This window comes from Pleurodeles waltl, chromosome 5 (assembly GCF_031143425.1).
Source record: "Pleurodeles waltl isolate 20211129_DDA chromosome 5, aPleWal1.hap1.20221129, whole genome shotgun sequence".
NCBI lineage: Eukaryota > Metazoa > Chordata > Amphibia > Caudata > Salamandridae > Pleurodeles > Pleurodeles waltl.
This window is the reverse complement of record NC_090444.1, coordinates 1,314,197,642-1,314,224,246: the sequence shown is the minus strand read 5'-3', so window position 1 is coordinate 1,314,224,246 and position 26,605 is coordinate 1,314,197,642. Positions and strand designations below refer to the sequence as shown.

The 26,605-nt window shown below is 45.0% G+C and overlaps 1 protein-coding gene across 1 annotated transcript in view; it reads left to right on the top strand.

The window, feature by feature from the left end:
• The window catches only part of SLC35A1 (solute carrier family 35 member A1), a 224,272-nt gene that overhangs the window by 192,947 nt on the left and 4,720 nt on the right, over window positions 1-26,605 (top strand). Inside the window, exons 6-7 of the mRNA XM_069235559.1 lie at window positions 5,109-5,285; window positions 15,211-15,345. Coding sequence (XP_069091660.1) covers window positions 5,109-5,285; window positions 15,211-15,345 — 312 coding nt within the window. The remainder of the gene's footprint in view (window positions 1-5,108; window positions 5,286-15,210; window positions 15,346-26,605) is intronic.

Here is a 26,605-nt window from a genome sequence, read left to right as displayed (position 1 = left end):
CGCCAGCAACCAAGTCTGTCAGCCACACCACCGAACTCCAGTGGACCGACCACCGCTGCATTCACTTCACCTTCAACAAACCCATCAGTCTCCACCACGCTTCCCAACCTCCCAGGAGAAATTGGAACAAGGTCACTGAAGCCCAGCTCACTGCCAGCCTCAACGCAACACCCCCCCAAGCTGACGAGGACATCAACACTGCCACACACAACCTCCATGAATGGATCACTGACTGCGCCAACACCCTCATCCCCCCCCCCCTCAAGACACCCCACTACAGAAGCACAGCCAAGAAAGCAAACTGGTTCACCCCCGCACACAAAGAATCAAAGCAGGTCTGCAGATGTCTAGCGAGGAAATGGTGCACCGACAAGACCCCGCAAATCACGAAACGTCCAAAAACACCGTCAAACATCACCACCAGCTCATTCGGTAGGACCACCAAAAAACTAGCCCTGCAACAACACATCAATAAAAATGCCCACAACAGCAAGGAACTTTTCACCGTCATCAAAGAGTTCCCCAACTCCACCGACATCCCTCCCGTCACAAGAACTCTGCAAAAACCTCACCAACTACTTCCATCACAAGATCGCAGACATTTACGGCAGCTTCGCCACCCAGGTCCCCCTCCCCCCATGACTCTCGCCACCAGCCGTCGACTGAAGTGTCACCACGGGCCCCCACCCTCCTCCGCTGGAACAACATCACCAACAATGAGACCCGCAACATCATGGCAACCATCCACTCAGGAGCACCCACCGACCCCTGCCATCTCCACATCTTCAACAAACCCCGTGACATCATCGCACCCAACTCTGGCATACCATCAACCGCTCCTTCGAAACTGCCACCTTCCTAGAGAGTTGGAAACAGGCCGAGATCAAACCTCTACTAAAGAAACCCACCGCCGATCCGACAGACCTCAAGAACTACCGTCCCATCCTGCTGCTCCCCTTTCCGGCCAAAGTCATTGAGAAGGCAGTTAACAAACAACTTACTGCCTTCCTGGAAGCCAACAACATCCTGGACCCATCTCAGTCAGGATTCAGAAGCAACATAGCACCGAGACCGCCCTCCTCGCTGCCAAAGATGACATCCGCACCCTCCTCTACCGAGGCAAGACCGTCACTCTCATCCTCCTGGACCTTTCTGCCGCCTTCGACACAGACTCACATGACATGCTACGCACCCGTCTCCATGACGCCGGCATCTGAGACTCAGCACTGTAATGGCTCTCCTTTTTCCTCACTGGCAGAACACAGAAGGTCCGACTCCACCCATCCCCTCCCCTCCCCTCCCCCCCTCCCCCCTCTCTCTAAAGCCACAAAGATCAGCTGCGGCGTTCACCAAGGATCCTCGCTGAGTCCCACCCTCTTCAACCTCTTCATGACCCCACTGGCCACCATCGTCAGAACCCACGCACTCAACATCGTCTCCTATGCTGATGACACCCAACTGATAGTCTCCTTCACCAACAACCCAACCACTGCCAAGAACAATTTCCACAAAGGAATGAAAGTGAAAGTAGTCGCCGCCTGGATGAAAGATAGTTGCCTCAAACTGAACTCAGACAAAACAGAAGTTCTCATCCTCGGCTCCACACCCTCCGCCTGGAACAAGTCCTGGTGGCCCACCGCCCTCGGAAATTCCCCCGCAATCTCGGCGTCATCTTAGACTCATCGCTCTCAGTGGACCGACAGGTGAGCGCAGTCTCATCGGGTTGCTTCTATACCCTGCGCATGCTTCGAAAAATCTACAATTGGATCACAACGGAAGCCCGAAGGACAGTCACCCAGGCCCTTGTCAGCAGCCGCCTCGACTACAGCTATGCACTCTACTCCGGAACCACCGCCAAGACACGGAAAAGACTACAACGCTTCCAGAACGCCTCCGCCTGTCTCATGTAGAACGCCCCATGACACAGCCACACCTCCACCCTTCTAAGAGACCTATACTGGCTGCCTATCGACAAGAGAATCACCTTCAAGCTCCTGACCCACGCCTTCAAGGCCCTACACGATGCCGGACCAGCCTACCTCAACCACAGACTCTTCTTCTACACTCCCGCCAGACAACTCCTCTCCGCCGACCAGGCCCTCGCCAACATCCCTCGCATCCGGAAAACCACAGCCGGAGGAAGATCCTTCTCCCATATCACGCCAAGACCTGAAACACCCTCCCCATCCACCTCAGGCAATCCTGTCACAGTTCAGGAAGGACCTCAAGACCTGACTCTTTGACCGATCCTCAGCACCCCTCCGCCTCCCCCAGCGCCTTGAGACCCTCACGGGTGAGTAGCTGTTCTTTACAAGTCCCTGATTAATTGATTGAGAGAGACTAGGGTCCATAGATCCCTCTCCTCAGTCCACCTCTTCTGGATGCCTCCATAGACATCAATGACATGCTGTACCTCCCTCCTCCTGGACTGACACATCTCATGTAGGGTTGTCAGACTCTTTCCCTCTCCTAGCAGACAAGCAGGCCTCTAGGAGCTTCAGGACAGGTACACAGCTCTTCCAGCAAGAGATCTAGACTCAGATTATGTCCCCTCACCTCTGGGAAGCCGGCTCTTATGCCAACTTTAGTAGCACAGCAGGCCTCTGGGTACTCTGCAGAGCACACTGTTCCTTGATGATAGAGGATTTGGAAATGGATTAACAAGTGGGGTAGTAAGGTCTCACTTTTATACACCAAAATCAGACATTAGCTATGCATTCGCTGTCTGCAGCTTCATAACCTTTTTCAGATGATTCTCCTTTTAAGTGTCCTCTCCAGGCACACCAATTGTGTTGAGTGATGCCTCTCGCGTGAGGCCTGGAGCACCCACAGCAGAGCACAAAGAGGTGTGTGGTTTCTGTACCTGGCTGTCATCCGCCAACTGAAGGAGTGAAAGACAAAAGGGCTAACCTCGCACCTAAAGGTTTCCCTCACCTTGCACAGCAGAGTCTACAGTCCCAACTCTCACATTCTAGCAAATGGCAGTGCTCAAGAAGACTAATCAGCTGCTCTGTGCCAGGCAAAATGTTTAATTGAATTTTTAAAGGTGCCCTGCTTCTACTTCCTTCAGTTCAGTGTCTAGGTCATCACACTCCCGCTTCAGGATTGTCTGCATTAAACTTCTGTTGTCTGTGAAAACAGCCCCCTCTCCATCTTGTGCAAATGAGGCAATGAGAATCCAAAATCTATCACCCGGGCTTCCATTACTCTGGCTTACTCACATATACACCATGCAGGTACCATGCAAAATGTACATGCACAACCTAGACGCAAGATGTCAGCGCTAGGAACTGGTAACGTGAATGGAAGTGAAACTTAACACAAGTGGGCCAGCAGGCCTACCCTCCATTGATAAATTAAAAGGTTTGGTCATAGCTATGGATTCGCAACACATAGAACACAGCCATCACCACTTTGTGCTAAACCTTTAACAGGGGCAGCAGTCCACTCTGCAAATGAGGGCTCCCTTGTGGTGTCCCTCTAGGGTTCAGGAGAAGTCCTGGACTTTAGTTATGTTACGAGACAGACCTAGGCCTCTTTGCACATGCTAGATTAGTCTGATGTTAGAGCCAGAATCAAAAACCCAGGAAACCATATACAAGTAATCAGCCACTGGGAGCATGGAAAAACAACTACAACGTGCAGGGGACATTTCCATCCCAGTAGCAACGGTGAGTGACCACTCAGAAAACTTTGAAATTGTGAACCAAACCGACTGCTGACAGACTCTACATAACAGGTTTCACTTTGGACCTAGGCACCTTACACAGTACTAAGGTAATTAAACAGACAGCAAACTACAGCTGTGGTCTGACCACTTATGGATAGTCTTCAGTCTCCTAAACATGTCACTTACACAGCACACATGCAGCCAAGTATAACCTTTACTTATTTAAGTCAGACAATCAAATTAGATAGATAAAGCAGACTTCAGTGCTATGTGCAAGTATTTATACTCCATGCCAATGAACGTTGTTAGCCCAGCAGTGTCTTGAAGATCTTCAAAACAACATAACTAGTAATCTTGATGAAATGATAAAACAAAACAAGGGATCAAAATACTCAACCAATGGTATACTAAAAAATGTGCCATCCTTTCGAACATATCTATTGCAATGTGGATCTTGAATTATTTGCTCAATCACAGAAATGGTGACACTTCCAAAACGTTCCCTAGGTTGTTCAATTGATCTAGTGACGCATTGAGACTCCAGACGACGATCCTGGTGGTGTTGCTCGGCAGCCGTGCTTCGCTCCTTGTCCTTGGTTCTGACTCCAGACTGGGCAGCGGGAAGGTCACCGTAGAGGGGCCAGTCGTCTCAGAGAGGCCGAGTGCAGCCATCAGAGTTCCTGACACTAACGCCAGCTAGCCTCCTTTTTTCCTCAGAGCCCCTGGAGCTATGGGACGCAAGGCAAATAACGGGCAATGGTGTCTGGCGAGCATGGAGCTCCCCTCCGCTCCAGTAACCCCATATTGTCTCACCAAGTGGCCAGCACTCTGAGGGCTTGAGCTGTAGTGAGTCCAGAGCCCAGCTGCAGGCTCAGCACAGCCAACGATAATCGGCGGGACTAAAGGGGTGGTGACAACTGTGGCAGAGAACTCCAAGTGTGTGGAGGCGGGCAGCATTAGGCCAGTACGACTTGCACACTAAGAGTCTGTAGGCGAATCTGCAGCCTCCACCTTACCCCCATTACCTAAAACCCCTGTTAAAGCTACCAGAAGAAAGCGGCAAGTTCCAAGCCAAAGACCAGGAACGCCATGCTCTCCCTAGGACAGGCCATATGGTTTGATAAGAGACAAGAATAATCCATTTAGGTAGAACATAGTGTGATAGCTGTTTCTTAGCACAAGAAAAGCTATGTATCTTTCAGTTCCATTACTGTGTTTTACTCCTGGAGCCTTTGCCCACCCACAGATACGGCTTAAGGTGATTGCACAAGAATCCAGGTCATCAGATAAACTTGTTCTACTTCCTGCTCTAGGCAGCATTAATGGTAGCTCTAGCTCCAGGTCATCATGCAAGTCTTATCTACTGTGATTGCTTTGTCACTGTTACCACATTATTTTGTTTATGTCCACATTACCTCAGTGTTTTCTTTTCTTTCAGGCGTGTATTTTGAAAAGGTTCTGAAAAGTTCTGAAACCTCGTTGTGGGTGAGAAACATTCAGATGTACTTATCTGGCATAGTGGTTACTTTAGTAGGCGTCGTCATGTCCGATGGACCTCAGGTTATGGAAAAAGGATTTTTCTATGGCTACACACCCTTTGTTGGGTTTGTTATTTGTAAGTATATTTTCAGGTTTTCACCCTTACATAGTGATATGAAAATTGATAATGTTAGTGTTTTTCTCTGAGCTTTAATGTTTACATGCATTTTATTACATTAGGACTGCAGAAGTCCAGCTGTAGGAAAGCTCACAGACATAATCAGTATCTGTATCCCTCTGCTAATAACTGTCAAGAGCAATTGGTGGTGGTAGCTATATTCCAGTTGATGATTATTCCTGTACATTTTAGTAGCATTCAGTGCCTGCAAGGTAATGCATCGCCCATAAGCCCTTGTTCCCCTTCAGGTCAGATACATTGTGCACTTAACAGCTAGGATTCAAATGTCAGTCTTTACACCCTACAGCTGATAGCCACTAATGTCTTTCAGATTCATTACTTAAGTGGCAACTTATTTGCCTGTGTGTATCAGTTTACCCAAAATCATTGAATGCCAGCAGCTACATAACTAATGTGTTTAGTGTCTATGAATGCCTGTGTTGGTAGTGTTAGTACACCAAGTGGTAAGGTAAAAAGTTCATTTAGGTGTCCTTAAATGGTATTAACTTCAGTGCCAGTCTCCATCGGTCAGGTAGTCCGGTGCGAAACACTTTAGACTATAGCAAGAGCTGGAGATCTTGAGTGCTCGAAAGTACCAATGTACAAAGATTTAATTTCTAGATTCCACATATCAAGTGGCATGAACACCTCGAGTGTCTTTGACCACCTGTGTCCCCAGAGCATGCCCTGAGATTCTCAACACTGCTTTGACATCGTCTGTGCAAAGAAGGTAGATATATGTACTCCAGGCCATTATGTTGTGATGCATGCTCCCATAGATCCTGGTTAGAACTCGATGTATTTCAACCAAGCTGTGTTTTCCTAGACTTGAAATTCTGAGATAGAGTATGCCAGGATGTGACATTTTGCCTTTGAGAAGAGATAGCAAAATACCCATCACTGCAAATCCAGTCCTGCTCCCTTTCACCACAGTTGCAGCTTCAACCATATAACCGGAAGCAGGAGCACTGCATTGTTAAGCGGAATCTTCAGAAAGGAATGGCTGGATGGAATATATATATATATGTGTGGAAGGAATCATGTGTTTTCTAAGTAGCTATCTACACTTCTAGCAGTGATAGGAAAAGGCAGCGACAAATCTTTTAGGATGTTTGCGGGGACAGGACCAGCCACTTCTGACTGCTTTTAGGATCTCAAAATGTGTAATAGTGTGGCCTCCTTCACACAGTGTGCTTGCAATCCAAACTAAAAGTTAGGAGGAGTATAGTGTTCATTTTAATGCCAAAACAGGTTGGATACTAGGGTGCCCAGAAGAGCTGTTGTCTAATGCAAAACAGCAAAGACTGTATAGAATTTAGACGAAGATCGCATTTTCTATCTGCAAAGCTTAATACAGTTACCCTATCCTGAGCCATAGAAGTTCTTAATTTTTAACATCCTGAACCCGATCTTTTAGTATCCTGACATGCAAATAAAGCTTAGTTATCCGATGAATGTGTAACCATTGCTTTCACAAATGTCTTTGTCAAAAAGGTGTCGGGGAATATTTATAATTGATCCATTTTATGTATAAATAATGAGAATAAGCAAAACATTTGATATGAACACTGGTGATATATATTTTTCAGCTCAAAAACAAATAGTTTGAGAAATGCAGAGTTGGTTTTCTTCTGCCAAATCAAGACAGAAGAGAATAAGTGGAAAAACACTGGTGATGGGTTAAGACAAAAAGGCATTTTCCCACTCCACAAAAATACTTTTTGCTCCTTTTGCACCACTTCATCACCCATAACCGGTTGGGAGACCAAGTGGGGTCCACCTTGGAAAGATTCAACCACATTATCAAGGTTTCATCCTCGGGAACTGCAGGTTCTCCTGAAAGGTGGAAATTAGCTTTCAGAACCACATTTGCCAGGTGCTCCACCTGAGCTTGAAGAGACACAACTCCAGCAATTGCCTGTAGGTTATTTCAGAACTCCAAACTCCATCTTCATTTAGTAAACTTGTTACACTCTTCACATCCTTGTCAATTTTGCGGAGATGTTTGACATTATCAAACATATGTTTTATGGAGGTCCCTTCCATCCCTATATTTCTGATTGGGTTGCAAGTATCTAAGTATGGTAGCATTAGGGAATCCTTTTGCCACTCTTTCCCATTGCATCTTCTGCATCCCTGTGTTATACATGAGATAAAGAGGGGTAGATCTAGAAGGAATAAACCTTTCTTGCCTTTTCTTTGCTTCATTTTGCCCTCTTCAAAATTAATTGCGACTGGAAGACTCCCTCAAGTGTTTCATCAAGAACTCTGTATGTGGGCCATCACTCACCTGCAAGCTCTGCGGATTAATGGATACTATACCGACACTCCATGTTCATGTCATATTTGTCTTGTTATGTAATTCCAGTAACTTGATGCAGCCATCCAAAGGTATATACATAAATATATACCTTTCCCGTGTTCATAGATTTTTCACGGTCCCAGAAAATACATTTAGTGCATATGCAGATAAAATGCGGCTGTCCAAAACTAGTCTGACAAGGACAGTAGTTTAAACAGCTGCACAAAACTCTACATATTGGGGGTAGTAATCATGTTCTGCAGTTGGATTGGAAGACTTCTCAAGCCTGGAGAGCAACATCCTGCTCCCTTACTTGTTTCTGCTTTCTTGGCTCTCCTCTCTGGCATTGCCCTCTCTGGCCTGGAGAGTAGTACAGATAACAGCCACCAGTGTCTCAGACTTCATGATCCATGTGCCCCTATAAGATTGTTCTTAGGTGTAGTAATTGTAGCCGGCATTATGGCACCTGATATTGGAACTGTCACTTAAGAATTCTCAAACATGGGTTTTCACCACTTTCAATAGCGTTGTGAATGACCAAGGGCTTGCAGGCCTTAGTATTGAATGTGACTGTTCCATTCACCCAAGGTGCACAGTTAGCTATGTCAGAGAAAAAGTGCCCTGTACATCAGGACTCCTTTTTTTACAAGCCAGTGTATGGGGCCCTCAGTGAATGAATCAGTAGCAGTTCCTTGAACACAGATGCCCTGTCTGCTATGCCTTATGCTCTTCCTATGGATGATTCCTCATGTGCAGTTCATAGTGTCATGTTATACTTTGAACAGCCTCCGTTTTGTGGATCCATGTGCTGATTGTATCCTTCACCATTCCATGCCTAGTTACAAAACTGCTATGGCTATGTAAGTCATCACATTTACTCTTAATTTACTAGATGGAGCTGGGCCCAAATGCCCCTACAGTGTCCTTAGAAGAGTTTGTCACAAACTCTTGTTCCGGGGCCTACAAGAAGAACCTTCAGTTCTTCCGTTCAGTCTCACTGGTTAGTGAGCAAATTATTTTCCAAGCACATATGAGGCTTTACTCCAGCCTTGAAATATACTGACTTTTGTCCCTCCAGAAGAGAGGTACATGCATATTTGCGGACTGAAGTTCGTCCATCTGACTGCAAAAGCCTTTCTGCTGCTGGAGAATATTTTTAGGTTTTCAGACAATGTCAAAACGCTATTTTACATAGCTAGGTTGCTTATGGGGATCCAGATGGGCAGCTTTCTGGGAGAGAGTGTGGCTCACAACATTTTCCATCTGAAGGCCTATGGAGTCTCAATGCCAGGTGCCCAAATAAAATGGAGCTGAGCGAGGTCCAAGTGTCAACCACAATGAAATTACTTTTGCACGCAAGCAAATGATACCTACAAAGTTGAAGCATTGAAAGAAATACACCCTTCTGCTGGAAGTGTATATCATTCAATTATGTATATATGACTTCATCCCTCTTTCTTGTGCACCAGAAATATTCTGTAGGCTCAACTAAATTTAAGCTACCCACATATTTTGTTTTTGAGGCAGCATTAAACAAAACAGTTGCAAACATTGAAAATGCTCTCAGCGATGCCTAGTATTATTCATTATTTACTACTAAAAAATGAAATTCAGTAAAGAAAGCCCTCTCCCCCTCCCCCTCCCCACCCTGCTCCAGGTCACTAATAAGGCACTCTGAACAATTGAGTAATACTTATATCCTAACAGAGGAGTGATAACCTTAGTGACAAAACACCATGTAATGCATAAAGGTCACTAAATCTGTAAACGTTAATTGTGCCGCTTGTACAAATGCTAAGATGTATGTCTTGAAACAAATAAGGTGTTTTGCTATGCCTGCTTAAGCTTCAGCTCAAATGCCAATAAAATAAAAGTTAAAAAAATAAAATAAAAACAAAGTGAAATCTATTACAGGGCATCCAAACTCAGCACATCATATTACAGTAAATTGAAATATTATTCTGTATTACATTACACAGCAGAAAGTTCCTCCCATTCAACCATGTGCCTTATATGTTGGATAAGCTAATGTAAAAGTGTTTTGTGTAGTATTTGGTACAAATAGAATAGTAGATTCCAAATTCAGCAACTGTGTTTTGGAAAGGTCAGCTGATGTAAAAGCAGTCTTGAATTTAAATTAAACGTTCAATGGCATGTGTAGCTGTAGATACACCTGCTCTGCATTAACATGCCATCTAATGTTGGGTCCAGAGGGGTGCAAGTTATTTTTCTTCAAAGAAGTGTTCAGAGTCAAGAGGTCGAGGGACTCCTTCTCTAGGTGATAATGCGCATGGGCGTCGACTCCTTTGTTAGATTGTTTTCTCTCTGCTGTCAGGTTTGGACGTGTGCGTCTTTGCTCCGTATTTTGACTTGCTCTGGTTTGAAATCTTTTACCTATCTTATCCACTTTTTATCACTCGTGCTTCCTCCCCCTTAGCGCTTGCTTCAAATTATCGGTCCGGGCATCAACTGCGCGTCCTTCGGGGTGTCTACGCCCACCTTCGGCCTGTCTTCAATATGGCATTGACGGACATGCCGGCCTGATGGTACGGACTCCATTCCGGTTCTGCCCTCAGTGCTATGCAAAATTTCCACCCACTGACCAACATTTGTTGTGTAAACACTGCCTCTCCCCCGATCATCAAGAGGCTACCTGTGAGACCTGCAAATCTTTCCACTCGAAGAAGACATTTGGGACCGCAGATCACATCAATTGGAAATTGTGCACAAGACTCCGGATGACACCCTGGACATCTTTGAGGAGGCACACGAACAGGAGGAGGAGGCCCTTTGCATTCAGGGCTCTTCCAACTCAGACGTTCAGTTGGACATCAGAAGCCATGAGATGACCTCACTGCAAGCGGTTAGTAACTTGGCCCCTCCTGCCCATACCAGTACCCTTAAGAGGCCCCTTCTTGTGGTCGCAGGTCTGCCACTCCACCAGGCCATGGTCATAACTGTAAGGTTACTTTGGCTGCCCGCCTTCTGACTTAACACCAAAAACAACGGCCAAGACCAAGCCACTGTCCTTGGCTTCGACCTCCTTTTCATCAGACCGAGAAGTCTTCTCTGTCTCAATCCAAGCTTCAGCTCTGAGCAGAACACTTCCTGTCTCCACTTCAATGCTGACCAAATTGCACCTACTGAACTCTTCAGTGCCAAAACACATGGAGTTAAGATCATTGGACCAGAGTGACTCAAACCAGTCTTCTTCTACCCCTTCTCCTGTGGAGCCTATACTGGAGACTATGGAGGTTCGTGAGTGCCACCTCCAAATCCAGGAGGGTACAGAATGTATTATTGCTTCTCCACCTGTACTTTTGAAAAGGAAGCCTTCCTCTCCGGAAGCTTTGAACACTCCTCGACCTCAGAAGATGTCGACTACCAAGGATAAGGCCACTAGCCCACTAGCCCACATACCGCAGCACAAAAATGTGCTAACAGCCAGGCTGCTGGAGACTCTCCTTATCCCGAGAAGGAGAGTAAAAAAATTGATGCTGCGGGCAAAAGGGTTACTGCACAGGCGGCCAGTCATTGGCGTATCACCAACTCACAAGCATTGTTGGCCAGATAGGACCAGGCTCAATGGGATGAAATGGAGGAGCTCCTCCAGTTCTTACCAGTAGAGTACCAAAAAAGAGGACAACAAAAAGTTGCTTAGGGGCAACAAATTAAAATAACTCTATTTGCTGTGCCCTGGACACTGCTGACACAGCTGCATGCAGCATTAACACCAGTGTCTTTCTTCAAAGGCACGCTTAGCTGTGATGTTTGGGTTTCAAACCAGAGGTTCAGCAAGTGGACTTCAATATGCCTTTCGATAAGGAACATCTTTTTGGGCCTCAAGTCAAAAGTGAAAAGCTCAAAAAATACATGGACACAGCAAAAGCTTTGGGTGCCCTCCAGTCCCCACACAGACAGACACTTTTTGTCGCCGCGACTTTAGAGGCTCCTTAAAAACCACCTCATCTGAGGCATCTATATCACACTCCAGACATCCTCAAACAACCTACTCCAGGGCCATTGTAAAGGTAAAACCAATAAGGGACGAGGAAAGCGCTCCACCTCCTGCTGCTCTTCCTCCACTGCAAAGCAGTGACTACTTCTATCTGCCCTCCGCTCATTCAACACATGTCGGGGGAAGGCTTCAACACTTTTGTTCACAATTGGTCAATATTATCACGGACCAGTGGGTCATCTCCAGTATCCAACATGGTTTTTTGTCTGGAGCTCATTACCACTCCTCTCAATATTCCCCCTCCCACTCACAGGCTATCTCAGGAACACCTCACCCTTCTCAAACAAGAAGTCCAATTCCTTCTTCTCAAAGAGACCATAGAGTCCATTTGGTGGGCAACTCCAAGGGACAGGAGTATACTCCCCATACTTCCTTACTCCCAAAAAGGACATCTCTCTCAGGCCTATTCTCAAAATTCAGACCATTAAACAACTACATCAGAGCACTTTCACATGGTTACCCTTCAGGAAGTTATTCCACTTCTATTGCAAGGTGACTTTATGATGGCTCTAGATCTAAAGGACGCCTACTTTCATATTCCCATCCACCCTGCGCACCGAAAATACCTAAGTTTCATCATTGCAGGCAAACAGTACCAGTTCATGGTCCTGCCTTTCAAAGTCACCACCACTCCCAGAGTCTTCACAAGTGTTTAGCAGTAGTTACCGCACACCTCAGAAGAAAGAACATCCATGTGTTCCCCTGTATAGACGACTGGCTCATCAAAGCCAGTACTTTACAACAGTGCCAACATCATACCCAGTTGAGAGTGGATCTCGTTCACACACTAGGTTTCACTCTGAACTTCTCCAAGTCCCACCTTCAGCCTCTTTAGGTACAGACTTATCTAGGGACTAGCCTGAATGCAGAGTTGGGGTTGGCATACCCCAACCCGGCCTGTGTCAAGAATTTCCAGTTTCTTCTCCCTCATTTTCAGGAGAATCATACTTACACAGTTAGGACTATTAAGCAGATGTTAGGGATGATGGTGTCTTGCATTGCTAGTGTTCCCCATGCCAGACTACACATGCATCCCATACATCAGTGTCTAGCTTGTCAGTTTTTTTCAGCCACATGGTCACCTGGAGGATTTAATGTTGTTAGACCGCCATACTCGCTGCTTTCTAATGTAGTGAACACCACCATCCTGTCGGAGAGGTGACCTTTTCTGGTGCCTGTACGTCAGGTTATTCTGGCCACAGATGCATCACTGACAGGCTGGGGTGCTGACCTTCCCAACCTCAAAGTACAGGCCTCTGGGAACTAAGTCACCAATCCCTACACATAAATTATCTTGAGCTACAGGCGGTGTTTCTAGCCCTCAAAGCATTTCTTCATCACCTATATCACCAGGTTGCCTTAGTCCAGACGAGCAACATGATAGCAGTGTATTATTTGCAGAAACAGGGGTGACACGGTTGTCCCAATTGTCACAACTCTCTCAAACAATATGGAAGTGGGCTCTCCACCATCACATTTACCTGGTGGTAAAGTATCTCCCCAGGACGGACAATGATTTTGCAGACCTGCTCAGGCACTAACTATTCCACGAGTGAGAACTTTACCCACAAGTCCTTCATGCATACTTTGCAAAGTGGGGAACCCCTCAGATAGACCTTTTCACCACAGCAGGAAACTCAAAATTTCCAAGCTTTGCCTCCAGATATCCACACACTTTATCTAAGGGCAATGCTCTGTGGGCGAACTGGTGAGGGAAATTTTCTTATGCTTTTCCACCTTTCCCTCTCATTCCATTTCTGGTTCGGAGGATCAGGCAAACGTCTCTCACCATGATTCTTGTAGCTCCCACTTGGGTGCGTCAGCGTGGTTCACCACACTTATAGACCGCTCAGTAGTTCCCCACGAGAAGCTCCCCAACGGGCTGGACCTTCTCACTCAAAATCAAGGACACATCCGACATTCAGATCCCGAGTCACTCAACCTTGCAATATGGCTCCTAAGGTCATAGAGTTTGGTTACTTAGGATTGCCTGCTGAATGTATGGACATTTTCAGGGAAGCCCATAGGCCCACAATTGGAGCCTGTTATGCTGCAAAATGGAAACGTTTTTGTTTGCTACTGTCAACCCGAACATATTGACCCCATGAAAGCTACTGTTTGATAGATTGTTTATTTGGTTCACTTACAAAAAGGAAATGTAGCATACTCTTCCATTTGCCTATATCTTGCAGCAACAGCTGCCTATCTACAGAATAGGCAACATATTTCTTTGTTCAAAATCCCAGTCATTAAGGCTTTCATGGAAGGCGTTAAACAGGTCATTCCACCTAGGGTCGCCCCTGCACCATTGTGGAACTTCAACATTTTGCTCACCAGACTCCTAGGTGCACCTTTTGAACCACTTCATTCCTTAATACCTTTCTGGGAAAGTAGCTTTCTTAGTTCCTATCACTCAGGTGTGTCAGTGAGCTTCAACCACTAGCCTTGGAAGAACCTTTCTTCCAGAGTCATAGGGATAGGTAGTCCTTTGCAGTAACTCTAAGTTCCTACCTAAAGTGATCTCTCAGTTTCACATAAACCTGTCCATTGAATTACCCGTATTCTTTCCACAATCGGTCTCTGTTGCAGAAAGAGCTCTCCACACTTAAAAGAGCACTCATGTTTTACATTGAAAGAACCAAAGAGTTTAGAAAAACTGAACAGCTCTTTGTAGCTTTTTCTCAAAGGCAGTTTAATAACCAAAGCTGGCATAGCTAGATGGACAGTTAAATATATATAAACTTGTCATGCTAAAGCAGAGAGACCGTTACCTGACCCCTAGAGCACATTCGGCTAGGAAGAAAGGTGCTACCATGACCTTCCTTGGAAACAACTCTATAGCTAACATTTGTAGCAGCAGCTACATGGTCTACACCACACACATTCACACAAAAACACTACTGTGTGGATGTGCTAGCACGCCAGCAAGCCAGTATAGGTCAGGCTATGCTACATAAACTTTTGCTGTCAACTGCAACTCCTACAGGGGTAGCAACTGCTTTTATGGAGGGACTGCTTTACAGTCTTTCAGCACGTGTGTATCTACAGCCACACGTGATTTAATGGAAAATGTTACTTTCCCAGTAAGCATCTGTTTGTGGCATGTAGTGCTGTAGATTCATATGCAACCTCCCTCCTTCCCGGATGCCTGTGGCCGTTGCAGTTACATTATATTTGTATATATTTGTACATATGTAGTTACATTTGGATGGACATCTCTTTCCCTGTACTTTTCTTCACTTACACTCCTTTCTCACTGCATGCGGGAAACAATCTAACAAAGGATTCTATGCACCTGCGCATTATCACCGAGAAGAGTCGCCGCTTGAGCCTGTGACTCAGAACACTTTTTTGAAGAAATGTAACTTGTACCACTCCGGACCCAACACTAGATGGCAGATATATGCAAAGCATGTGAATCTACAGCTTTACATGCCACAGATGCTTACTGGGTAAGTCACATTTTCCATATAGTCACTCAACCTTTGATGGCTTTCTTTGTTTTGGGTCTGTTGCTACTTATTGGTTCTGTTAATTGGCTTGTGGTTCTGATTCCTTCCCAGTCCTAGGCAGCGTTGGTGGTCTCTACACATCTGTTGTGGTGAAGTACACGGACAACATTATGAAAGGATTTTCTGCGGCAGCCGCTATTGTGCTTTCCACCATTGCATCAGTGATTCTTTTTGGTTTACAGATAAGTGAGTTCCTTTATGTTTCTTTGTTATTTTACTTCATAAATGTTGTGCTTTTCACCTTTTTGCAGACTATTGCATCCCTGCTTGAGAGGTCATTTGAAAGTTCCTAGTGGGTAAGACATGGAGTTTGAAGTGAAGATTGAGAAGTCGCAAGCTGAAGTTCAAGATCCTTATCTAAAAACAAGAGGTGAATGATGGATTAAAGAAAAGTAATCTAGATAGCAGTAAGGCTAATCAGGAGAAACGATAGACATTCTGAAAAGAGGAATAAATGAGAAAGTGATGTTTTACAGGTTTTGCAAATTCCAATGAGCTATTTGCTACAGAGTCCCTCATTGCAATTGCCTTTGTAATTTTGATTCAATCGGAATTGGGAATTCCTTCCCTTATTGGAATTATAAATTGTGCTGAAACACGGCACTTTCTGGTTTTCCCACATGCATGAAATCATCTGACTGCAAAAATGCACAAGTCTTGAAGATGGCCTACTTACAATAAAAGACCATCTTGACAGCAGTGCAGAAATAATACTTTGTAATGGCATTGGGAATTTGAGGTTGACGATTTAGTCTTAAGCACCTGCTGGTTGCACTTATTCAAGCTGATCTTCGGTTGTATAATTTGCATGGACTCTTTTGTGCAAACCACTCTGTGCGTAGCCTTCTCTTGATATTTGGTGCCTCCTGTAGTCCGATCGCCATAGCACGCACCACAGCAAATTCTCTCTTGTATTCAAGATGAAAATTCAGTTTGTACATTGGGGGCCTTTTGGGTGGTACTTGGCCTTCTGCCACCGAGATCCCTTTAATGTAATAGCATGTCTTTTAGTCCTACTTGCTTCTCAGACATTAGTTATGTCTAATGAATATAATGATTTTCCTTTTAAATATCCTTAAACTTGTGGGATAACATAGCTTCTGAAATCCACTTATTGAAAATGGAATCCAACCGACTTTTTTTAAATTCACATTTAAATTCATAATGAAATTTGGGCCCTAGTGAAGGAGACTATCCATCTGGGGCATGAAATTCCACCTTGGAAATATCTTATTACCGTAAAAATCATATATTTTTTTCAGCATTTTTGTAAAGTGGGACTCTAAACAAGATGTCTGGCATTGTGCCTGGCAATGACGTGAGATGTACGGCGTCCCTTACAGAGAAACAAACAGATAGGGGGCCATCTAGAGTTCAGTGGAGAGCGAGCTCTGCCATAAATTGGCAAAGATCGTGCCCTGCTTGAACACACGTTTCCACCTCATTCAGAGGTGGGTGAAGGGGGTGACTATTAGGTTTCCAACTAGAGCGCCTCAGCTTGTTCGCTTGTCAGAAACACTTGAAACAGAGGTCTGCCTACCATAGGCCAGCCAAAACAATGGCCTAAAGGCTCACTGAGACAACCCCCTGTGTATATGGCCATCCTTGTTTGTTTTTTTCAGGCACAAGCTCTCAGATAGGCAGGTAGTTGTTTCTGTTGTTTGTTGTTGTAATAATATAGGGTCACACTTGTTGTTACTAATGACATTCGCACAGTAGAGGGAGCTTTTTATTTGTGCCATATGAATCCAACGTCATCATGGTAGCTGGTTTTATGCTATGTAGCAATTTCCTTACAGTTCCCTTGTGCACTTCCTTCTCTCAGCAGCTTCATCCCCTTTGTCAGAGCACTCACCAGTCTCTGCTAGTTCATTTAGACTAGCATGAACCTGGGCCCAGTGGGATTCTCAATCAAAGCGACACAGTTGTTCTTCTAGGTAAACATAACTCTGAATTTGGGAACAAAATATATACCCGTCCTCTTTTCATGGATCGTTCACACTCCACAGTGAATAAATTCAGGGCACGTGCTGATAAAAGTGCAGCCGCCCATAACTAGATTGTCAAGAACAGGGTATGAAAATGGTGCAGGGTGCTCTAACTATTAGGAATAATAATAATCACATCCAGAAAATAACAGGTGCGTTATGCTGCCCCTTAGAATTTGTTGATTATTATTTTTTTTTGTCAAGGGGCTTTTGTAATATGATCTTGAATTCAAAAGACATTAAAGGCAAGAATGACCCATCAGAATTGTGCAAGGTCTAAAAGATTCCGAAATCTTACATAATGGGTTCATCAGAGTGGGCCACAAGATCTCTGAGAAGAGGAAGACACAAGAGAATGAGCCTCCTGTACACGAGGTAAGGGGTGTGCATGGAAAAAACTTAATCCCGAGCACAGAATACATTTCACATTTAAAGAATGGCATTTGTACCAAAACAGATCAATCTATGCCAGTGATTGGTAAATTATAGAAAAACCTAATCATGTCTTACACTTAACAGCATTTGAATTGGACTGAATTCAGCAATACCATGTATGGAATTCAGCACCAACATGGATTGATTAGTCTCGTATTCATGTGAAAATCTAGACGGGCGTTTTTTAGATATTCCAGAACTAAACCAAACAAAATGTGTGCTTTTACTGTACCAGGAGTCCATACGTCACCAGCAAAAGTGGCTACTGTGCAAGGCAAAACAGTGACTGTCCATGGGCAATTTGAAAATAGCAGACACCCTAAAGTTGTGCAGAGATTAAAAATGATCAGTGTCACTGACAAGCGTGCAAAATGCAGTGCTGCAAAACAGCTGTAAAAATTTAGAAGACATAAGTGCATGGTTATATGTCACGGAGGACAGAGCGATCTTATATGCCAGTGATCTCTTGCTATACCTGAAAAACTCCCTAGAGTCAGGGGCACAGGCCATAGAATTCCTAAACGAGTTTGGCACCTACTCCCACAATAGAAGCGACTGCCTGGATTAATCGAACAGAATTCAGCTAAACTTGCTCTGTTTCAGATATCTACGTATTCAATTTGCAGGTAAGGAGTCTGTGGTTGGGTTGGAGAATATACTGCCACTACTAACATGCTTCAGAAAACTTACCATTCACTGGTCCTCTGTTCCGTTATCAATAAGGGGAAGGGTAGCCCTATCCAAGGTGCTATCTTTTTCAATGGCAATTTGTTTTTTGCGTTCCTATCTCCTTTTGAAAGAAATTCATTTCGTTGATGAAATCTTTCCTTTGGCTCTGTGAGGTCCGGACGGAGGGAAGCTATGGGAAAGTGCTACAAATCTGCCTAGAAGGGAGGAGTAAGCATGGTAGATTTGATCTCATAATACCAAGCCTCCAAACTAGTTATAATCAACGACTGGCTCTATTGTCCTGCATTTAACTCTGCATAAAGGCCTGCCTTACGGGTGCAGGGTGAAGTCTCTCCAATTAATCAATTAATTTCCCATGTGGTTGACAATCCCTCTCCAGAACTCCCCCAGTGACCAAAGTAGCGCTGGACATAGGTCAAGACTCACTCTCACATATTGCTTGGGTGAATAAACACAAAGGAAAAACCCTTCTTATGATGGGAAATCGCTTTCCCCAAGCAACAGCCCTTCATGGCTTTGAAGGCTGGGACACACTGGAAACTTTCACATTGGGGCAATAGCCACTTCTAAGCAGGTCAAGTCATCTGCGGAGCTCTGAGAGGAGTTTGAACTGGTGCATTCACAATTTAATCTTTATTTCCAACGTATATATGTCATTACTCCCCTATTGGACCACCATGGACAAGGTATTTGCCTTCAGTCTACTCGAAAACAAAATCAGTCTTACAGCTGTATGGGAGGGTAAAGATTTCTTGGATTTACAGAACCTTGTTACATATATCCTGTACACATTTGCTAAAATAAGACAGGCATAAGAGGCAGATTTGGACCCTTTAGAGAATGATGAAAGTACACCCATGCTTATGGCACTGAGGAAGATGGTGAGATCCACCAGGATTGTCTGATCTAATTTTAATACCTGCATAGCGTCTATTTCACCCGACAGCGTCTATAGTATATGAATACAGGATCCACCTTGACCTTCCTCATGTGCTTGACTGACTATGGTGTCTTTCTCCACCCGGTCCTAGTCCTTTAGAATCATTTTCCTCTTTTGAGATGGCATACCAGCAACATTCTGAGCCACCCAGTTGATTTCACCCCGAATGTGGCACTACAGCAAATTCTAGAGAATGAAGAAAACACACTTTCAAGAAAGTCCTAACAGGTCTTAGGCTGATGTTAGCAAAAAAGGATATTGGACAAGACTGGATGAAGACTACCACCCCTCAGTATCGACAGGTGGAAGGCTGGTCTGAATATTTGCTGCATATTTAAATTTCCATTTTATGAAACAAATTGTTTATTCAAACAGACTTTCAGTTTGGTTTTAGTTAGTGGAGTAGAAACATAAGCTCTGCACAGCGTAAAGGCAATCATCAACATAAGTTACTTATTTATTATTCATGTTTTGGCGGGCTATAACTAAAAAGCCCACTATAATCGTGATCTGTCAATGAACTATGTAGGAAGCTGGCTCTGTATATACTGCATCAAAATGAGATATAGTGTGCACAGAGTCCAGGGGTTCCCCAGAGGCTTAACCGAGGCTAAAGCAGATAATACTCTTTCGTGGTAGTGTGGTCGAGCAGTTAGGCTTATCAGAGGCTAGTGCAAAGCATTTGTTGTATACAGACAATAGAAGAAGCACACACTAAATGACTCAACTCCAGACCAATTGTTTTTATATAAAAAAAAATCTTTTGTTAATTTATTTCTAGAGCCACAAGATTCAAGTTGCAGGTAAGTACATCAATAAATAAGTATTTCACATATGTATCAATATTACTTTGATTGGAATCAGCATGTTGTACAGTTTTTGAATAAATGGTAATAATCTGTTTTAAAAGTTGACAGTGCAATTTTCAGAAAGAGTTCCGGGTGGTTGGATGGGGACGGGGGGGTTAGTACGTTTTGAAGGTAAGTACACAACTTACTTTTCCAGTCTTCGGGGGTTAGGAAGTCCACAGGTTGGGGTTCAAGTTAACCCCAGCCCCCCACCACCAGCAACACAGGGCCGGCCAGGTACAGAGGTCAAAGTTGAGGCAAATTTAGCATGGGCTTCTATGGAGACTGGGGGCACTCGATTTCAGATCTGCTTGGAGGTAAGTACCCGGGTCTTTGGAGGGCAGAACTGGGGGGTTTAGAAGAGCACTGGGGGGGGAAACCACAAATAAGCACCAAGCTCACACCCTCAGCAGCGTAGGGGCGGCTGGGTACAGGGTGCAAACAGAGCGTCGGGCTCCCAATGCTTTCCTCTGAGGGGACCCCGGGGGAGTCACTTAGATGCTGCAGGCTTGGTCCAGGGGGTCGGCTCTGGAAAACCACAGGCTGGACAAGTAGGAGGGGCCGCCTGCTGAACGTTGCTGCACTGGAGGTCGGGTTCCCCAAGACCAGAGGGCTGCAGATGCAGTGTACCTTTTGGCATCTGATATCTTCGTCCAGTGCTGTCGCAGTCATGGGGGTCCTCTGGATTCACACTGTAGGCTTCGTCGTGAGGGGACAGAAGAGGTCAACCCAGAGTGGGCACTTGCTCTGAATTGCCTGGGGATCCTCTTTAGTTGGTTGGGTCACCTGGACATATGGGCTGTGGGTGTCAGGTGCAGAGTGGTCAGGACTCATGTATCCGGGGAGGCTCAGGAGTCCTTGGATGTAGTTTCTTCTTGGACAGGGCCACTGTCCACAGGAGTTCTTGGTCTTCTGTGATGCAGGCAGTCCTCTAGAGGCTTGGCAGAGGTCGCTGGGCCTGCAGGATGTGTCGCTTTCTTTTGCAGGTTCTCTGAAGCAGGCGATAGGCCGGTAGGGCTGGGGACAAGTCAGTTTTCGTCTTCCGTCTTCTCTGCTGGGGGTTCAGCTTAGCAGTCCTTCTTCTTTCTTGTGAGGTCACCAGGAATCTGATGAACTTGGTTCAGGGGAGCTCCTAAATCCTGGATTTAGAGGTGTTGCAGGGGTCAGAGGGCAGTAGCCAATGGGAACCGTCCCTTACAGTGGTGACACCCTCCCTGTGCCCATGCCCTTTGGGGAGGGGGACACATTCAGAACCCTATTGGTCTCTGTCCTCCAAACCAAGATGGAGGATTCTGCAGGGAGGGGGTCACTTTAGCTCTGGACACCTTAAGGGTGGTCCCAGCTGAAGGAGTCACTCCTTGTTTTTCCTAAGTTTTCCACCAAATTTGTCGCCAAACGTGGGGCATTGTCTGGAGGGCAGGCATCTCCACTAGCTGGAGGGCCCTGGGTCACTGTAACAGGAGGCCTGAGCCTTTGAGGCTCGCCGCCAGGGGTTGCAGTTCCTACAGGGGGAGGTGTGAAGCACCTCCACCTAGAGCAGGCTTTGTTTCTGGCCTCAGAGAGCAGAAAGGCCCTCACCCCATGGGAGTCAGAAACTTGTCTGCTAGTGGCAGGCTGGCACAGACCAGTCTGCCCTACACTAGAAGATTTGGTAGAATACAGGGGACATCTCTAAGATGTCCTCTGTGTGCTTTTTATAATAAATCCAACACTGGCATAAGTGTGGGTTTATTGTGCTGAGAAGTTTGATACAAAACTTCCCAGTATTCAGTGAAGCCATTATGGAGCTGTGGTGTTCATAATGACAAACTCCCAGACCATATACTTAATATGGCCACGCTGCACTTACAATGTCTAAGAATGGACTTAGACACTATAGGGGCATGTTTCTCATGCAGCTGTGCCCTCACCTGTGGTATAGTGCACCCTGCCTTAGGGCTGTAAGGTCTGCTAGAGGGGTGACTTACCTATCCCACAGTCAGTGTTTTGTGGGCATGGCACCCTTAGAGGGATGCTATGTCAACTTTGGGGCCCATATTTTCAATCCCCTTTTTTCTACCAGCCATATCTTTAGCAGCATACAATCAGTTTTCTAAGTGGTAAACAGATAAAAGCCCTGCCAACCATTGGTTCCAAGAAGAGGGGGGGAGGGGGGGGGGGGGGGGGTCAGGCTTCACCCAATCTGACGCAGTACAGCCATGCACTATTGACATAGCTAAGAAAAGAAAGTATTTCGATTTGATTCTTGCTAGCTGTCTCGTCAACCCCCAGCAGCACCAATTGTGACGTAAGAGCTATATCCTGCCCGAGAGTTTTCCCACAAATTTTGTAATGTCATTCATAAAACCAGATAATTTTTAGCATCTGAAAAACATATGGCATAAATCCGCCTTCGGGCTGCTACATCGTGGACAAGTGATGCCCGCTGTACTACCCCATCTAGCTAACTTAGCGGGTGTGTAATATAGGTTAAATAGTAATTTATAGTGTTGAGCTTGCTGTCCAGCTGACAATAACACACCTTGAACCATGTCCAAAGAAGCTAAGAACACACTTTCACTGACCCCTATCCGCCGTTCCCAATTCTTAATGTGGTTCCCCAGATCGTCTTGCAAACAATCTAATAGTAGCGGATAGAGATTCCTAAAAGCACAGCTAGTTGCATTCCCTAATGCTTCCATTAACCTGATCTTTTCCCCACAAGAATTTTCCTTGGATATGGTTAGCAAAAAGCTTCTAATCTGAAGGAATTTGACAAAATCTCTGCTATCCAAGGAAAACTCCTCCTTCAAGTCCTCAAACGCTTTTCTTTGCCCTTCTTTTCGGAAGAAATCTCCCAGCTTCTGGATCCCATAATTGGTCTATTTTAAACAATAATTATCCTTAAAAATCCCAGGGAGCATAGGAATATTCCAAAGTGACGTATAATAGCAAAACCGACCGATGCCAAACCTTTGCTTAGTCTGAGCCCAGACTTGAAAGGCGGCCTTAATTGTTTTAAATTTAACTTTCTTAAAATAACTAGATGCAACTATTCTCAAAAAAGCAGTCTCAGCCATGCTGCCCCAGACCAGTGTTTATATGGAAGGAAGATTTTCTATGGACCCTCTGCCAAGATGCCAAGATGAGCATAATATCTGGGCATATACTGCAAGACAGCCGCCATGTAATAGAGCCTAAAGCAGGGGAGTGCCCTGCCCCCTCTCTCTCTTGGTAGTACTAGATACCGCAGAGCTCGCCGCGTTGTAGAGAAGGACTATATAAAACTGCTGGTCAGGTCTTCCATTTGTTTAAACCAATCCTGACCAATTTGTAATTTCATTCACATTACACTGCCCTACTATTGAGAGCTGCAGATTGTTTATGCGACACAGTTCTTTTTGGGCACTAACTAATACTGGAGCCAGGTTGATATCTACTACTTCATCCAGATTAGATGATAGCCTGACCCCCAGATACTTAACCTGCACCGCCTTATGCTCATCCTCCATATTTATCCAACCATTGATCATAGTTTGACATTTAGATTTCTTTTAAAAAATACCTAGAGACTCTCCCGAAATCCTGCTGTCTCTTGTTCTAACTCTGCTATTGCAACCACTGTGTCGGGAGCTACCACTGCAATATCATCGGCATAGACAAGTATTTTAGTGCTCCGACCTACCGTTTCCATTGACTTAATTGCTCTGTTCTCTAACAGTTTTCTAATAAGTGGGTCAATATATAAAGCAAACAGTGGTGAGCGCGGACACCACTGCCTTGTGACCCTCTAAATAAAAATAAGGCTCCAACTCTGATCCTGCTATTTGTAATTTGGTCATAAGATTTCGGTATAAATTCTTGATAGCCCTAATAAAGCCTGGACCAATATTACTTTTGCACAGAACTGCCCATAAATATGCCCAATGCACCAGATCAAAGGCTTTTTCTGCGTCTAGCAAGATCACTGCCATAGGGCGCTTCGCCACTTCTGTGGCATCCAATAGTGCAGTCGCTTGTCTAACGTGATCAGCCATACCCTTCCCTGGGATAAACCCATTCTGCCATGGAGAGACTAAAGCAAGAACTTTAGCATAACGTTTTGCATCACTATTACCAAGGAGTTAGGGTGGTATGAACCAGGTAGCTGTGGATCCTTTTTATTTTTTGTATTTTATGAAAGACTATCATGTTCATCTCGAGCCACGATTCAGGTGGTTGAGATTCTGCTTGCAAATTCACAAATAGGGTGAGGAGCTCTTCCCTCAATTCCCCAAAAAAGACTTGAAAAATCTCAAGGGGGATCTTACCTGGACCTGCAGCCTTACCACTTGAAAGAGAGTTAACAGCTGCTGCTAGCTTCCCATCCATCAAAGGGACCTCTTACTTACATTTATCATCTTCATGCAGCTGTCCCACTGAGATACTAGCCAGGTATTGGTTTATCTCATCCTCTTGCGGATAAATTTCCTGCATATATAGTTTCTGATAGAATTCCCTGAATTCCCTTAGAACCTCTAGGTTATCACTCACCACTTGGCCATCTAAATCTTCAAGCACGCTAATGCAACCATAGGTTATTTTTTGCCATTCTTTTAAAGCCAGAAGCTTGCCAACCTTTTCGCTATAGTCCTAGCATTCCTGTTGATGCATCAGAAACTTTACCGCCGCCGTTTCCATATAAGCTTTGGTAATTTTAGCTTTTACCACAACAATCTTATTTAAAATTTCCACCATATCAGAGTCGTTTCTTACCACCTCCCCTATCCGTAATTCAAGTGAAGTGAGCTCTGCTTGTACTGCCTCCAGCCATTTAGAGTGCACCCTTTCCTTCCTTACACCAAAGTTAAGGGTCTCTCCTCTAATAGCTGCTTTAAGCATATCCAAAATTATGTGGCTGGGGGAGTTAGCCCTGATTTACCTCCAAAAAGTCTGGAATTCAGGCCCTCATTTGTTGCACATATAATTGATCTGCTAACAAACCCCTTTCAAATGACCAGGTCTTAGTCTGAGGCCCATCACTCCCCAATCGAACTTCCATAACCAACGGGTTATTGTCCGACATTACACTTGGATACTTCTCAATCCATAATCCTTCCTGCAAGGTAGCAGACACAAAAAAGTAGTCTAACCTCTCTAACGTATTATGCGGGAAGGAAAAAAACGTATATCCTGGATACGAAGATCTACATATCTGCGAGACGTCAACCATTCCAAGATTCAGTACTAATGTCTGTAAAGCCTGAAAAACTCTAGGTTTCCTCCCCTGGTACTTTGTTTGATCTTGAATAGGATGGCCATTATCTAGATGTATACTCAGATCTCCGCATACAATTGCCGAAGCCCCCCACCCCCCAACAGGACGCAAGCTCAACATTGACAAAATCCAACACCTTCGTATGATCTACATTGGATCCATAGACTGAGCAGAGTGTAAATTTTGTACCCCCGAGAAGACAGTCCAAAAACACCCACCGACCAAGTTTATTGGTGAGCTTTTTCGTAACCTTCAGTGACCTGATACGTGTCATTACGGCTACCCCTTTAGTTGTCATGCCCTGAGTAGTATATGCCAACACCCAGGAAAATCCAGAAAATATTTCTGCGAGCCAGAAATATGTGTCTCCTGCATACAAACGAAGTCGGCCTTGAGGAATTTTAACCCTTCCCTCGCCAATTGCCGCTTTTTGCCATCATTGAGCCCACAAATATTCACAGTTGCTATACGTAATTTACTTTTTTGTATCATGTCCTAATCTGGAGTCTTCCCCTTAAACGGGTCCGCAAAATGCCCTTTCCAATGTGTGCAGCTTTGTTAAATCCTCCAATTTGAACCAATACTCAGCTGTTTGCCCTCCTCCCCGCCAAACCGCCCCACCCACTGTGGTTTGGCCAAGGGCCATTGTAAACTCCCCCCCTCCTACTGTGTGAGACCACCAGACCTAAAGGTCCGTAAGATGGTAGTCGTCCCTTACCCACCACGCAACACACTGCATACCTGCCTTTAAAATCATAATCCTCTAAATGCTACCACTAATACCCAACCGGCCATGTATCAATTGTAAATCAGGGCCCCTCGGCAGTCCCGTAAACTCATAATATCTTTTCCCATAGTTCCGTTCTTCAGTTTAACCCTCCACCAGAGCTCCTGCAATTCAGTTGTCCCAGATATTCCCTACCTTTAATTTCTGAAGTAAAGGTTCGCACTGCACCCTAATATACAATCTTTAAGCGAGCGGGGCTCAGAAGATGTGCCTCTGCCCCTTTCTCCTGAAATGGCTCAATCAGTTGCCTCAGCTGCCACCGTCTCTCCACTGTAGCATGAGAAAAATCTGGATGGGAAAAAAAGACACCCCATCCACATTTGGGCGGGCCTTTTCAAACACTGCTTGCTGCGCAAATAGTTGCCAAAGTAAATAGTAATGGCCCTAGGATGTCTCTGGTTGTCCTTCCTCCTGTTTATTTCTAAATAGTGGAAAACCGATGCGCTCTCTGTATCTCTGCATCCCAGTTCCAGCCCGCTAGGTCAGGAAAGGCACTCTTGAATAGTTAGACTATATATATGC